Here is a 16,831-nt window from a genome sequence, read left to right as displayed (position 1 = left end):
GTTAGTGGCAAATTCAGAAAAAATGCAACATTTATGAGGAAAGAGAAAAATAAAAGAAACTACTTTACACACACACACACACTCAATTAAACCTGTAGCTCATGTGTAAGGCACCAGGGAAAGTGGGGCCTCTCTGGAACCTGTGTGGTTAAAAATAACTTCAGTGTCTGGAGACAGACCTGTAGAGACGTGATGTCAGAGAGAAGGAAAAGATGGAATTTATATTTTTTTGATAAATATCTTAAAGGATGAAAAAGGTAATTTGATGCTCATTCCTGCAAAGCAAATGGCTTTTCCATCAGCCTTATGCTAATCGACAAGAGCATGTAACTGTGCTCATCAACCTGTTCCAATCACCTCTATGCCAACATCTAGCCTCATGGAGCAGCTTGCATGTCTGCAGGGATGTCATTTAATGTTTTTGAGCTTTGCAGGTTTGCAGGTTCTGGAAGAGTTTTGCCCATAGAAGCCCATTACCTTGCAGTTTTGCCTTTTTGGACCCAAGGTTGGTTTTTAAATGACTAAACCCACAATACAGACTGTAATGAGATAACAGGTTTATATTATGTGAGAAATTATCTGTTTTTTTTTTATTGTTCTTTTTTCACTGTCTAATATTTTGTTCTCTCTGTCCACATCTTTAGGAGTAAAGACAGTAATTCTCAAAAACACACAAAGTGCATAAAAAAGCATCCCATTCATTGCTTCTATTCTCTCTCTTCATGCTGGCCTCATCCCTGCTATTTATTTGTCAGACTTTCCTATAGACAATAATAGTCTCCTCCTCGTGACTTTCACAGAATTGAAGAGGAGGTGCTTCAGCAGACACAGATGCTATGTCAGAGCATATTTTGGGAAGCTTCCTGTGCCCGTATTCATTTACCTTTCAAGAAACTCATGCACAAGTACAGCGTGTGCCCTGCGGGGCTGTAATTTCATGATTCAAAGTCAATTTGAAGGAATGTTGCAGCATGATGCCTTCAGTGTGGCTTCAGTGTTGCTATACTGCACAGTACAGTCCACTTTAATGTTAGGATGTTTTTTGTGTGTATGGTTTATTAATATTTGGCAAAAACAAAAGTAAGCTTTAAGGAGACCAACACACAATAAATACCACTTTGCATGATATTTATAAAAATATAAATAAATAATGACAGTAACTGAAAATAATGCATGTGGTTCAGCGAGTAGAAAAAAAAGTGAGTATGACTGTAAACATAATACTGTTATTATTAAGTCTGAAGGATCACAGAGGCAAGCCTGCAATCCTTTTTTTAATTTCCTCAGGGAGCCAGACTGTCTGGACTCCCTCACACCATCAGTGCAGGTTATAATATAACTGGCACCTTTAATAACAACAGTCACGACGTAAACAGCTCATAAACACCTCGCTCTATAAATTGTTCGCCTCCTCCTTCTCACTTCTTGAGAACGTCTTCCTTCAGATCACTGAATCCTCCTGAACATCATTGTCCTCGTATGTGTGGTTCATCCTCGGTGTGTGAGCACAGGACTCCTCCCCCTCCAAACAGCTGCTGTCTCTCAGTCTGTGCGAACTGCTGCTGCTGCTGCTGCTGCTGCTCACTGAGGGTCACTTCAGCTTCTATTTTTCTTCAAAACAGAACCTAAACTCAGGCACAATGCAGGTACAGTAAAGCTATTATCACTGCATGCCTTCATATGTCTATAGCTAAATAAGAAAATGCACCTGTGGTAGTCAACTTATCTGACCTTGTGGTATGAGACTTTTCAGTTGAAAGAAACTTAGACAGTTACAAAGTTATGCATTATTATAGACGTGCAGCATCGAAGGGGGAAATGAAGCTACTATTTTGTAGCATGCTGAAGCTGGATAATGTGGAGGGGACTTAAAATCTTGAAATGAATTATATTTTATTAATTGATTTTCTGTATATACAATCTGAAACCGAAAACTTTGTGTCTAAAAGTGGATTAAGCACTAAAGTAAATCTACTTTCCATCTCTGAGAGTGTTATGACGGAGAAATCTGTTCACACAGTCACATTATAAGGACAAAAACTGTAGGCTAATACATAATGTAAATTGTAAGATTTGGGTGTTACAGTAAACACATGTAAGGCAGCTTATTTTCTCTGGAGTGTGTGCATGCACAAATAGCAACATATGTGATGATCAGTGGAGGTCGGTTGCCCACAGTGTTCATGATGACTTCACAGGCAGCATCTCACTACTCTGCACACTCAGTCTTCTTTGCTGTGAATAATGCAGAGCTCTGAATGTTAAGACCCCAGATCACCTCTTTGTCAGATCCTACAAAGCCACAGGATTCATCTCTGTGATGTTTGATGAAGCCGAACTGATGTTAGGATTTGGGGAACTGACATGAGATCAGATTGTTAAGAGGTGGTTTTAAATAATCCAAATGTATGTATGTGTGGGTCTGTGTATGTTTGTGTGTATGTGTAATTTTGGATGGTCCATCAAGCATCCTTTACCTCACCGTGGCAGCCAGCTCTGATGTTTAATTGATGCCGTTTTAAGGAGTGTGAATAATTGAGCGTCATTCTGGATGTGATGGCATCCTTCCATATTCAAACCCGGGGCACTCCCCACGTAGCTGTTCTGTCCATGTTCTCTACAAACTCCTTATCGCCATCTCAATAACCTCAAACTGAGCTGTGTTATTCATACAGCCCTTTATTAGGACTGCTGGGAGGAAAAAGGAGATGAGTAACAGGAAAATCAAAGATTTATTGATGTACTTACTGTATAACATCACTGGCACACTGCGTGACCCTGGAAATTCAACAAAGAGAGGGTGCCAAAAGAAAAAAAAAATCAAAATTGAAGGAGAACCAAAAAGCCATTTCAGCTGTATTGTTTTACAGTCGTGCTATTTAAGCTCAGCAACTCAGAACTTCAAAGTTCATCATTGAAATATGAATCTAAATATCGAAACACTGAACGTGAGTATAGTGTAAGCTGAGAAGATAGGATGGTTAAAATGACTCGGAAGAAGAGAGCCTGCGTGTCCCTGTTCCAAGAAACACTTCTGTCACAGGAGTTAGAGATATTTTCTTTATTTTTATATGATCTGAAGGTTAAAGGTTAAAATATGCTACAGAAAAAATATGTGCAGAAAATCTGATCATAAATACCATTGATTCAGCAGCATCAACAAAGTATTGCTCTAACCAATGTGGTGTAGATGTATGTGACAGAAAGTGGCGTTATTGATACTAATATTAAATAATACACAAAACCCTCCAGCAGACAAATGAGCGAGTTGACCTGAAAGTAATGTGCGTCTACTTTTAGACAAACAAACTGTGGTCACTTTTGAAAGTTTTAAAAGCACCTTGAGGTCTCTGTTCAGTAAATAGTCCCTGTTTTTCTCAGGCAGATGAGAAGGCGGTGGATGGCGGGCTGCTGCCTGATGCCAACGGGAAAGATCCAAACCCAGCTGACCAAACAGAAGGCTCCAAGTGGCAAAAACCACGGTTCTCCCGTAAATCCCTGATGAAGTGCTGCCTTGTAAAGTGGATAATTGCCAGCACCACACAACAAGGGCCAGGTACAAGCTCTAATAAAAGACATAGCAGCGGGTCGGAGTGCCCTGAACAACAGCACAGTGCAATATATTGAATATCTGCATGATTGTGTGTGACAGCAGTGGAAGGAGGAGAGGATTCATATAGTAGGAGCCCTCAGTCTCATATGCTGCAGAATATATGAATTTTAAAGCATGTCCTATCTACAGTATAGATCTGCATTTAAAATTCTATGTTCTTGCCTGTCTGCCTTTTTCTGCCTTTCTCCACCCACTGCCACTGTATTTTAGCAGCTAATCAGTCGGTGATTGCTGCTGCTACCAAACACAATACATTTCACTTTAATGCATAAACATACAATCTATTGACATACACAGAATATGATTATATAGAGGATAACATAGTCTCAGGTGCCTGCTCCTGTATGCCCCCATTTTCTTGGTTTATCTAAATTATTGAAGTTGCCCTGCTGTGCAGGATTGCAGGGCAGACAAGCTCAATATGTCCAACCAATGTCACATTCTATCTTGATTCCTTAATGTAAAAAGAAACGTATCATTATTTATTTTTTAAAGGAGGAACAACATATTGAAAGCTGAACTGACAGGGCTGCTCCTCTGTAGCTGCTAGAAATGACCCGCTGTTGTCAGTCAGAGTGCTGACTCCACTCTGCCAGCAGACAGATGGCCATGTGTGACACAAAGCGTGCCCCTGCACGTGTATCCCCAGATAGCTGTAATGTTTTCATGATATTATTCAAATGTAGCTTTTTTTAAATTGTTCTGTCACTGTGGAGTTACTTACTGAAAGTGAAACATTTCTTCAGCCTTACTATATTTTCCGCATGGCTGTGGTGACTTCATCCCCATCTGCTGGTAGGCACCTGAATGTCTCCTGCAGCACCCACAGTTCACAGCAGGTGGTGGCCTAGAGTCACTCTATAACTGTGAAAGTGTAACTCATTGAAGTCAGTGGTCAAAGGTAGATGGAAATAAGACATTCATTACCTCAAAGCTGCGTATTCTTGACTAAATTAAAATGTGTCAGCTTATAACAGAAACTCAAAGCGCTCGAAGGGCCAGATGAGAGTCAGATATGGCACGTCGTGCAATTTTCTGAGAGATTTCCAGCCATTTGTAACATGAATAAGACAAGGTAATCGAAACAGTGGAAACACCCAGAGCGTTTAACTCCTAAGGAGTGTGAGGCCTCTCCTAAAAGTTCATTTCTTGCCAGCAAACGCAAACGAATGAAAGAGCTTTGAGAGTGATGTTTTAGGATAGGAAGGTAATGTTTGACGGGAAGTGACAGTGTGTGATTGATGGTCTGAGCTGTAATGTTGTTCTCTCTGCAGTCGTTAAAGCTGGATGGTGAGACTGATGGCTGCACTGTCTGCATCACTGCATGCTTAAGCCACCTCACTCTTGTCCGTATTTAATAGAAGAACAGAGATGGATCAGCACTTAAGGTGCATTAAACAGGGTAATGTTGCATTATTTTTATGGCAGGCAAGGTTCCACGTGAGCTTGTATATTTTTCATACTTGCTGAGTCTGTCTGGCAAAGTACAACTGTCTTAAAACAATATCAAAACAATATAATGAAACATTTTTGCATGTTAAGCAAAATAGCGTTTCTGCAATCATACAGCAGCCTGAAAACACATCAGCTCTGATCTCAGTTTACACAGAGGAGATTCATGAAGGGCAATTTTAAGCACAATAATATGGTGATAACTTCTTACCCTATAATTATGACAAACTTTCAGACATGTGTGAAATAGAGCAAACTGATTAGTGACATTTTTCATCTCAAAGGTCAGTGGATACTGTTCTGCATTAAATCCTACTTGGTTAGGTTTGTGAATAATTATGGTTTGGGCTGAAATAAACCTTTTTACAATACAAAACACAGCATGAACCACAAAGTCCTGAGTAAAGGTTTGCCATGTTTCATAGATCTCCACCATCTCTAACCTACCTCTTTGAGATACGTTTGAGTATTAATCCCATGATTGGATGACGATCACATGTCATGTTAAGCATAAATGTAACAAATGCGTTGTATCTGGGGGATGTATTTTCCAAATGTGGCATTTTTAGTGAGGACATGTTGATCCTACCACAGGATGGCACCAGATACATAAATACTAGTTGTTGCAAAGTCTTATTTCATTAAACTGTTAATGTGGTGGTAGGTGCTTCTGAGAACTGCTAAGTAGGGCTAGAAACCAGACTAAAGCCAGACCTGGAAATCCAGTCGAGAGAGAGAACAACAGCTGGTGGGTCGTAACTAAACGTTGTCATTCTCCATTTTTACAAGTGAGGGTTTTGTAGGTATTTTACCGTAAGTTAAACAGAACTGTTGCTCTAACTAAAGAACATAAACACACAGTACGTGTGGTAACATTTGCCCTTGAGATTTCATTTGTATTTTTACATGGCAGTGTTAGACTCAGGCATTAAGGGTGAATCTATTTGGAGTCTTTAACTTATAAAAACACTCCGTTCCCCATTGAGATGCATATCTGGCCCACTTTCTCTGTCTGTTCATGGACCAGTATTTTACCTCTGAACAATTGATTAGCTTTCCATCTCACTTTACTTAAACCGAGTCCATTATGTTGTGCAGACTCATCAGTTGTGAACTACATTCTCCTTTCCTCTGATTATCCTCCAACACAGCCTATCAGAATCAGTAGCAGCCAGACTGACAGAAATCACATGTGATTAGGATGTTACAGAAGAAAACTTACTTCGGCAAGTGTGCACCCTGCGTTGTTGCATTCACTCACAGTTCTCATTATTTTCATCTCTAAGTGAACCATCAGCCTTATTGAATGCACCCCAGTAGAGACAAGCAGCGCCACACAGGGCAGGGCCAGCTCCTTCACTCTAAGTGCTGTTCATATCCCAGCCATCAGCAGCAGCAGATCAATGCTTGGTTTTACAGTTTTGCATCTTTGAAATGACTGAGCAAATAAAGACAGCTTAGACTGTCAATCACAGACTATTAGTGAGGAAATTCCTTCAGTAACAACCCCTCACCCACACCATCACCAGCCTCAAACACACATGCACACACAGCTCAGGGCAGAGTGAGAAGAGATGGAGTGAGTGTAGGTGGGGTTGATGGTGTTATAGGAACAATCCTAAAATGATCCAGGATGTGAAAGTCGAAACAGAAATGGATCGTCTACAAGTGGAGATAACTATGGATGATTTGGTGGAACTGAGAGTCTGTGAATTAGATATTTCTGCCCACATGCTGGACTGTGGACCTGAGGAGGATGCTCGGAGGTCCCTTTGTTAACTTTGGTCCTAGCTGGTCTGTGGTTTAAGTGGAGCCATAACTGCTGATGCAGGATAAATAAGAGGACCCGGATGATAGGCAGCAGGTGATGTTTTTAGATGTAAGCTGCTTGGAGAGGTGACATCTAATGCACAGTAACAATGGGTTTGGAGGGAATGGAAATAATTGCCATCATTGTTGTTATTGGATTATTTATTGTTGTGCTCAAACAGTTTGGGATTTGGGAGCCTCTGTCACTGGAAGGTAAGTCGCAAAGAAACAGGGAAAGTAAACTGTTCCGCAATCCAGAAACAATCATGTTGAGCATTCATGTGATTTAATTATGTTGCACAATCTATATGCTATATGTGACTGATTGTGGCTATGCAGGCATCTTGTTTATACAGAGAATAATCAGTGCAAACTCTTTCTGTTGTTTACTCAGACACTGTCTTGCTGAGTTTGTGAGATTAACTCCAACTACCAGCATTTTCTTTGGTGTGTTCACTGCAAAAAAGCCAAAAAATTTAACAAATATGTGATTTTTCTTCCCCTCTTCATCATCTTTTTCCTCATCTTTTTCAACTTTCTGTTTTTGTGACATCTTTTGTAAAGACGGTGAGTATTTCTTAGGGATATTACTCTGTTAGTAAGTCACTCTCACCCCTCTCTGGAAACCTTTCCCCTCTCGATTCTCTTTTAAACTGACCTTGTAAGTTTTGAACTTCCAAGCTGATACTATCAGAAACATTTTCTCATTGTGGACAAGTTTGGATAATTCTGGCTGCTGTGTACATGCGACTACTTTTTCTGTAGTGATTTTAGCTTAAATCAAATATAATCACAGTGTCAGCTTTGTACAGGATGTCTGCCAGCTTTGTTTGAACTCAATATCTACACTACTTGTAAGCTGCTTCCAATTTGGCTTAAGTGTTTTCAGTATATGTACAGATGTTTGCTGAAAATGTCAGAATCAGATTTAGCTTGCTTACATTCCAGAAATACTTTACCAATACAATGAAATCATAACTGTTCCGAACTCTCAACACTGGGATGGTGTCCACACTGAGGAAGATAGTTTGTCTTTAGCAATGCTGTTATTATTAAGGTTTTTTTACTGTATGGTTTGCTTATTTCCTCTGATTACCTTGGTTTCTTTGCAACATTTTTTCATGCTGCAAGTTCTTGAGTTATTCCACTCGAATAGATCCTGCATCTCATTTTCTTCTTTCTGTCTTAGTTCTGTTCTTCTACTACTGTACATTTGTCTCATGCCATTGTATCTCCCACCCATTTCCTTGTCCCACCTTTCCTTTGTAAACTTTTCCCATTTTTGTTGTACCAATTTATGTTTTGTTTCTGTAAAAGATGGTGAGCATTTTAAGTTATTTTCTATGATTTTTGCTTCCTGTCCTGCCCTTCCCTTCTTTTTTTATTTCTTGTCTTACTGTTACCTCCTCCCTCTTTTCTCCGCCCTCTCTCCCTTCTCCTGTTTTTTTCTGTTTCCATATGTGACAGACAGCACTGACAGTGACCTTGAACTCTCAATGGTGCGGCACCAACCTGAAGGCCTCGAGCAGCTCCAAGCCCAGACCCAGTTCACCAGGAAGGAGCTCCAGTCTCTTTACAGAGGCTTCAAAAATGTATGAAAACAGACAGATAGTGGCTCCTTTATTTTGTCCTTGTGTATAGAAGTGTGTTTGTGTTTGTGTGTGTGACATTAAACTCTATGCTGTTATGCCCGCATTAATGGAACTAGCTCATCGATGTTTTGTTGAGCAGGTGCCCGCATTGTTTAAAATGCACACAAAAACATGGAGTGCACCAACCCAGGACTGTTTTGATATTTTGCCTGCTGCAGGACCGGTTAATACATATTGGCAGTTAGCTGCTGTAATGCGCCATTAAAGGAACTAAAGCTCCATTAAAGAGGAGAAGAAGACCACAAGCTGGTGTAAACAAAGCGGGCTTTAGACTAAATAATGCTTGCAAATGTTTTATGAGGTTCTGGACTGAGACATTAATGACGCACATGATGAGCTGTGCTTAGAAATGTTCAGGGTAAACAAAGCTGCAAGGACGTCTCCACAAGACACATTCACAGAACCAACCAGACGCATTTTACCAGTCACGGCAGTACAAATAGACCTGTAATAACATTAACAATAATGGACACATTGCACTTTGCTTTGCACTACAATCATGCCTGGTTTGTTGGATGATGTCAAGCCCTTTTAAAACATTTCAATTAGTTTATTGCTGTCCTAACAGGAATCTTTGGACAAAATAAAATGCATGCATGTTAAATGAGGCATAGTCAGCTCTTCACCCCCTCTAGTGTCTGTGCACTATGTGTGCACTGTGGGCTCCTCTGCACAGTTTGAAAGTGAAGAGCAGTTTTTTTTCCTTTGCAAAGCCCAGAGCAATTCCTTGAAATGCTGCTGGAATGTATGACCGTATTGTCTGCTTGTCTGGGATTTTAGATGCTAATAGTTTCTCAGAATGTGATGGTAGATGATGGCAGGGTGCATGCATGTACGGTACTGACTGACTTTAAAGAAATGGCAATGTCCACACATATTCATGATTTTGGGGAAATAACTAAACTCAAATGTTTATGTTTTGATAACAGGACATCAACTGTTTTAAACTTCTGGTCTGTTTTTCACTAGGAATGTCCCAGTGGGCTTGTAGACGAGGAAACATTCAAGAACATTTACTCACAGTTCTTCCCTCAGGGAGGTACAGTCTGATATTTGCCTATAAATATATGATCCCTGCATTTGTCTGACTCCATATCACAAGGAGTCAAACATCTGTTGCATATAACCTTTCTATTTCCTGTTTCTTAATCTGAAATGTATTGTTTGTTCTCAGACGCGACCACATATGCACATTTCTTGTTCAATGCATTTGACATGGACAGAAACGGCTCTATCCGCTTTGAGGTGGGTACATCATGCAGAGGGTTTGCATATGTAGCATTTTAAGAACTTGTTTGAAGTTGATAAAACATTGAATTGTATTTCTACAGGATTTTGTGATAGGATTGTCTGTGCTGCTCAGAGGGTCTGTTACAGAGAAACTGCGATGGGCTTTTAATCTATATGATATCAACAAAGATGGCTACATCACAAAAGAGGTGAGGTGATAATCTAAACTGATGCATATTTAAGGTTCCTACAGACGTGCTGCACGGCTGCCTTCTGTCTTTTTGTTCTGCAGGAAATGATGGCAATAATGACGTCTATTTATGACATGATGGGGAGATACACTCTACCCAGTGTACGGGACGACTCCCCCTTTGAGCATGTAGAGAAGTTCTTCCAGGTGTACTTCATTCACAAACCCACACAGTGCAATCCCTGCTATTACTACTTTTACACAGTAAAGGAATTTTACTATTAACTTTTGATACTAAACATGAGTAATCTTTTCTTTACATGTCAGAAAATGGACCGTAACAGAGACGGAGTGGTAACTATAGATGAATTCATAGAGACCTGCCAAAAGGTAAATCCATCATCAAAGATGGTCTCCTATTGAGTCCAGTTCAGTCCATTGCCTTATCCCCCTTCATCACTTTTCTTTCCTTAACAGGATGAAAACATAATGGCTTCCATGCAGCTCTTTGAGAATGTCATCTAGTGTTTGCAGAGAAATGTGGAGCAGTCGTCATGCAAAGTGCTTCCAGCTACAAGCTTCTGGAACATCCCATAAAGGATGAACTGGGTCATGCAACACATTTTAACAAAAAACTGGGAATCACTATAATATTTTCAATCAAACAGTTCTGTGCAGAGAAAAGAGCAAAAGTCACTGAATCACTTGAAGATGTTTCTGTGCATGATAGTGTTATTTTTGCACATGAAGGAAAAGGAGGCCAGATGAGCATGAGTATTTGTCTAACATTAAAAAGCATGTGATGCAAACCACTTTGAACACAAACAGAAAGTGTTTTTATCACTTTAAAATTCAGGCAAATAAGAAGAATTTGTCAATACTGTTTTGTGTGTGTGTGGCTGCAAGTCGTTGATGCAAAATCTGCTGAATAATGTCAGAGACATTTGTGTGCAACAGGTGATCAAAATCCTCTCATGTTTGTAGTGCACAAAGCTAAGATCTGTGACACATGTGAAATGTACAGTACACGTTAAAATAAAATGTGATATTATCTATCATCACATGATGACATGGAACTTGTTGCATTGTTTTTGACCATGTGAAGCAATAAAACGAACTTTTAAGCAACTTTCTGCATGCAGCAAGTGACATGGATGTTTCTCTGTTTTCAAACTGCACAGAGCTCCTCTTGTTCGTAATGTACCATCCCTCAAGAAGAAAGATTTCACATCAAGATTGTTTCTCAATTTTTTGCTTTTTGAACAATCGTCTGTCTTGTTACATCTTTGTTGGAATCTCTTGTGTCTCCACATAAGTCTTGTTTTTCATACAGAAAAAGATGTCGTCACCATCAGCAGCTTGTTGATTGTGTTCTTGTCAGAAAGTACGTAGTTCCAACTAATGTTCTCATATTCTGTGATGATGCTTTTTACATACCTACCTTATATTTGAGTTGATATATCCCTCTATTGATTGCACTAAATGTTGTTCTGGAATCACAAAACTTGAACTTTTTGAAGACATCAGTCTGCAAGGTCTAATCACATCAGCCTTCTTGCAGTCATCTAGGTCTCAAGGAGCAGTTTAATGAGGACATGGTGGCGGGTGGGGGGGGGGGGGGGTACTCCTTTTTTGCAGCATGGTGAGGAAGGGGGATGCTAAATAGAAACATGCAGAAAAAGCCTGGAAGGAGACGATTGATGAGATCCATGTGATCATGACAGATCAGTAAATGAATCAGTGGCAGATCCTGGGAGAGATGAGTGATGGCACCCAGGATTTCCATTTGGCAGGTTGTATCTTGTCTATTTTGACAAATATATTAAAATGATTCCTTCTGCAAAGACCAGAAACCTCAATGACCCTTTGTGCACGAGAGACAGTATTTGTTTACGCACTTCCCATTTGCTGAATAATGGAAGAGTCCTGTATGTGAAATACCACCATCAGCAAAACACTTTGACCCCATTCTGTATTATTGATCTGGAACCAATAGCAATGCAGAGTTTGTTTTTTGGGGAGGAGCTGTGCTGACTGGATGATTGTATGGAAATGATCATGAAAAACAACATGTGGCTCTGCTACACTGTGTTGTGGTGTGAAAAAACGACTGCTGCTCCATCCCCATAAGCTCTATGTGACTGATCAGAAAGGTAAATAAGCATCCTGTTATCCTACTGTAAACATTATTCCACTAATTTAACATTAAGATGATTTGTTTCATAAAGGTCTGCATTTTAATCATGTTTTTACCTGTCTAATATTAAATGGTCTTTTTCCAAACGTATTGCTGATATACCTGCATTTTTGATACAACACACACTGATGTGTTTTGTGAAAATATGCGCCGCTAATCAAAGCCAGAAAACAAACACATCATCAAAGAGAAGAGAAATGTGCTTCACATAATACCCAGCTAATCCCAGTGTTGACAGGGCATGTGGACCGTTCTAGATGTCTGTTGTGTCAGAGTGAGCATGTGACCTGTGAGCTACAGTAAATCAATAGCTTTAATTCCAGTTCAAGTGATTGCCAACATTCTTTACAAGCTACACTCTCTGTCTCTCAAATGAATACATAAAAGTGTGAATAATATTTTTAAAAAACAAGAATATGACTTTTTTGCACTTTTGTTTCTGCAGGTCTTCGGTAATGACTTCTCAGCAGAAGCTGCTCTCACTGTGGGTCTGGATTCTGCTCCTGGCAGCTTTGTGCCCAGGTCCTCAGTATGCATACTGTAAGCGTGGAAACTTCAAGGGTCGTGGTAAAAGTGAGGGAGATGACAAAGGGTCTTCCTCACAGGGCCGAGGCCTCTCCAAGCAGGGCCTGAAATGGGCAGGAGCAGCAGCAGCAGGGATGCTAGGAGGCACAGGCACCGGTTATGGCCTGGGGTTCCTTGGCAGGCCGAAGCACGATTCTGGGAATCATTACAGCCGGAAGAAAGTCTCCTCTGAGCACCAGCAACAGCAGTACTACCAGGAAGGCCGAGGATACCACAACCAGTCTCACTGGAGAGCCTTTGTTAACAGCGCCGCTCCGGCCACACCCATGACTAACATCTTTCTCATACTTGGACATGTGCTGCCGTTCCTCATTACAGCTGCCTGGATTAGAGACATTTAATCCATGATTCAACAGTAATCAAATGAAAGAGCTTTGGAACAAATGATGCTGCCTGCTGTTTATGGTTTAACATTTTTCCACTTGATTTAACAGCTTCGAGTTAGAAAATTAGAAACATGATGGTTTCTAATTGATAATTGACTGTGAGAGACAGTCAGTAAGTGCTGCTTTTATCATTTACTTTGACTCTTTGGATCCATCAGTGACTGTAGTAACCACAAACACTTCATCTCTGAAACTGTTTTTACTGAAATGATGACAAAAACATGCATTAAAATGTTGTCCTTGAACCGCCAGCAAGTTTGAGTGGAGTTTTTTTTCTGACAGATGTTATTTTAACTTGGTAAAATGTTTAAGTGTATAAATCAAAGCACAGTGACAATTTTAATTTTTGTTTTATTTAACACATAAACATCAATGACAAACCATAGTACCCATATTATATGATGGACAACATTTACAAAATGCGACTCGAAAACAAGCAGTTCACTTAGATGTCTAAACTCCCAATAGGAGCTCAAAAACACAGATACAGAATATCCAGTTTTAAAGGGAAATAAGTGCACTTTACAGATATTCTACAGCCAAACTAAACTTTTTAATCAATTAAATTAACTGAAATTGAGTGCTAACTCAAAGGAAATAATGAAATAAAACACATGTCATTACTACATGTAAAAATGTGCTTACTATCACTTTAGATATACTGTACAGCATGTTTTGTTTAAATCCTTTTGTAGCATTGGAGGCAGACTGCAAATGCATTTACATAATTCTATAATCCACTGAGTGTTCAAACCAAGATTGCAAATAATAAGGGAGAACACATTTTTTTGAAGTGCCGTACATTATGTGTAGTGTATAATCAGAAACACATGACCATCATGGCAGCCAGGGGGGGCTAGAGCATGAGGGAAAACAAACAGAGGTATTTATACATGCATCAACACCTGACCTATGACTATCTTACTGTGCTCTATGGGAGGCTGCAGCTGATTAGAGGAAGACGCAAAGTTATACTGACCAGCTCCAGATCAAAAAGCATGTAAAGCTGGAAAGGTACACCTCTCCACATACAGCAAGACACTTAAATGCCCTCCAAGATTTCCACTGATACAAGGCTATATATAAGCCAGTGTTAGTACTTCAATCATTATTGTTGTCTGACTGATGACACATACGCCATTATAAGGGTCAGTGTGTGTGATGATGAGGAATATTTCCTTCATGTGGTCACTAAATAATCGCATCTTCCACAGCCGTGCAGAACATATATAAACATAATGCCAGCTCAGTATGTAATCATAGATCTACTGTAATGTGGAGTGAACCACACTGCGGACTAAGAGCAGTTTTTGTTTCTCTGAGAAAGACACCTCCCTGTCAGTGGTCCTTCTTTCATTAAATTAACATTAACATCACTATAGTATGCCCTGATTCTGCTTTTCTTTGTATTCAGTGTTCTGGAGTTAAAAGTGCAAACTAAAAGAGGCTAAAAAAATCATTCTTGGAAAAAAAAAACACAACAAAAACAGCAACTTTAACAAGAAATACCTATCATTTTGAAAGTATCTGCTACCTCTTAAAATGGGCTGTGTTAGTATAAACATGTCAGTGTATTTAGTTTTCCAATATGTTGTCATACGTTGTTGTACTGCATGAAAGTATACAGCTATGGACTGTGTAATGGAGATATTGTAAAAAAGCAGGATGTGAACATGCTGGTACAATGGAAGCAGTAGAAAGCCCTGTGGGTGTGGTGAGAGAGCGGCTTTTTACCTTCACTGGAGCAAACACATGCTGGAAAGTAGCATTACGACTGAAGTGAAAAGCTGAATGACCCCGTAGCTCTTAGGGCCACTGCGGTTTGACTGGAATTGTTGCTCGGCTTTTCTTTCCTGCAGAAAATGCTCAGAGTAGACCATGTACTGTTCTACACAGCTCCTGGCCTTCATTTGCTCGATTAGAGCTGGATAACCAATCTCCTCAATGCTGACGGTGTCATCATCCTCCTCAGCAGCAGCTCCACTCTTGGGAGTGGAAGAGCTGCTGTTCATACAACGATCCATGAACTTCTCATAAGGCTCTGCCCGTGGAGGAGGCTGGTAAACATAATCACGGCCATAATCTTTTTCATCCGTTGAACGAGTGCCGTAACGACGGTACATGTAATTGTTGTAGTAGTATTCTTCTTCTGGGTTGCGGAAAGAGAAATGTGGTCGAGGGAAGCGTCCTAGTCCATATCCAACAGCCATTCCAGCCACGGCACCGACACCTGCTGCCAGCATGGCTTTTTTGGCAAAACCTGTGGACTTGGGTGCATAACCCATGCTTTGTACAGAGCGAGAGAAAGGAGATCCTCCCATCCCATAACCACCATATCCATACCCTCCTCCACCATAGCGGGGACTGAGGATCTTATTGTTTGGGTTCCAGTTAGGATACCCCCCAACCGCTCCACCAGGGTAACCTGCTGGATTTGCACCAGGCACACCCCAACCCTGTCCTGCACCACCCCCTCTCACTGGGTAACCACCCGCAGCTGGGTACTGATTCGGATATCCTCCTGGATTTATGCCACCCCTTTGGTTAGGGTACCCACCAGCTGGGTAGCCCCCAGCAGCTGGATATTGGTTAGGATAATTCCTTCCTGGGTACTGGTTTGGATAACCTCCTGCTGCAGGGTACTGGTTAGGGTTTCCTCCTGCAGCTGGGTAGCCTCCAGCGGGTGGATATTGATTTGGATAATTCCTTCCTGGGTTTTGATTAGGATACCCTCCAGCTGCAGGGTATCCACCTGCTGCTGGATAGCCCCCTGCAGGATTCTGGTTTGGATAACCTCCAGCTCCTGGATTACCAGCTGGGTTTTGTCTCGGATATCCTCCTTGATTAGTGTTGCCTGCTCCTGGGTAGGGGTAGCTCCCACCTGCAGGATAAGGATTGGTGTTTCGATTGGGACTTTGTGGCTGCCGAGGGTAGTTTCCTGGCTGAGAGCTCGATGGCTTTGAGTGTGTTCCAGTCTTGCTGCTGGAAGATGACGTTTTCCTTCCACCGAAGCTGCCACCTTTTTTAGCCCATGTTGATTCAGTGTTTAACAGGGTCAGAATGAGAAGAGATAAAAAGGCCACCTCACAGAACCGCCCCATTGTGATCCTGAGGAGAAGAGAGTGCCGAGTCAATCATCACAAAGCAATGAAAACAAATGCTGCTGTTTATGTTTTGCGTTTGATGACCTGCACTTTTCCATTTGTAAGTGGGAAATTGTAAGGAAACACTGCAGTAGGCCAAATCATTTATTCCCGTAGGCCCCATAGCGGCAAACAGCCATATGCAGCCCGCGTCCTAACGTTATTCTGCCTTTGAGGGTCGTTTTTGTTATTCTATCGCCGCCTACACAGAATTATAAGGTAAAAAAAATGTCAGCCATATCGCTGTGAACCTGCAGTAACCATCACTGCATCTTCCCTTCGCTCAGATACATGTAGCGTTATCACATTATAACGGGCATGCGCGTCGTTTTGTGTCTTTATCGAGACTTACGTAACATCATCTTCGTTACATATTACTGAATTAGCAGTCATTTCTTACCGTGAATCGGCAGCTTGTCTGCGCTCTTCGATGGAAATTTGATAAAAACGCGTTTGTTGTCCTCCCTCCCTCTCGCTCTCTCTCTCTCTCTCTCTCTCTCCCTCTCTCTCTCTCTTCTGAGTCAGGGTGGATTCTCTGAGCAGGGTGCGCTCGTTTTTGCTTCCCCCTTCAGGA

At 40.9% G+C, this 16,831-nt stretch overlaps 2 protein-coding genes across 2 annotated transcripts; one reads left to right on the top strand and one right to left on the bottom strand.

Moving 5' to 3' along the window:
- Positions 1-1,439: 1,439 nt before the first annotated feature.
- Positions 1,440-11,074, top strand: LOC114443344 (calsenilin-like). The gene is made up of 9 exons (XM_028417282.1): positions 1,440-1,646; positions 3,382-3,556; positions 8,342-8,466; positions 9,496-9,565; positions 9,701-9,771; positions 9,858-9,965; positions 10,049-10,153; positions 10,274-10,336; positions 10,424-11,074. The coding sequence occupies exons 1-9, from the start codon at positions 1,641-1,643 to the stop codon at positions 10,469-10,471; spliced, it is 771 nt and encodes a 256-aa protein (XP_028273083.1). The 5' UTR covers positions 1,440-1,640; the 3' UTR covers positions 10,472-11,074.
- A 2,412-nt stretch (positions 11,075-13,486) lies between these two features.
- On the bottom strand, positions 13,487-16,831 carry LOC114443319 (calcium-binding protein P-like). The gene is made up of 2 exons (XM_028417248.1): positions 16,658-16,831; positions 13,487-16,222 (listed from the first exon to the last, which is right to left on the bottom strand). Exon 2 carries the CDS (start codon positions 16,213-16,215, stop codon positions 14,851-14,853), a length of 1,365 nt encoding a protein of 454 aa, XP_028273049.1. The 5' UTR covers positions 16,216-16,222; positions 16,658-16,831; the 3' UTR covers positions 13,487-14,850.

This window comes from Parambassis ranga, chromosome 12, assembly GCF_900634625.1.
Source record: "Parambassis ranga chromosome 12, fParRan2.1, whole genome shotgun sequence".
Lineage (NCBI taxonomy): Eukaryota > Metazoa > Chordata > Actinopteri > Ambassidae > Parambassis > Parambassis ranga.
The sequence above is the reverse complement of the archived record's forward strand: the minus strand, read 5'-3'. Positions and strand labels throughout refer to the sequence as shown.

Coding starts and splice junctions, on each gene's coding strand:
- LOC114443319 (XM_028417248.1), bottom strand. CDS start 16,215: ATGGGGCGGTTCTGTGAGGTGGCCTTTTTATCTCTTCTCATTCTGACC.
- LOC114443344 (XM_028417282.1), top strand. Junction 9,566..9,700: donor ACAGTTCTTCCCTCAGGGAG/GTACAGTCTGAT, acceptor GTTTGTTCTCAG/ACGCGACCACATATGCACAT. Junction 9,772..9,857: donor ACGGCTCTATCCGCTTTGAG/GTGGGTACATCA, acceptor GTATTTCTACAG/GATTTTGTGATAGGATTGTC.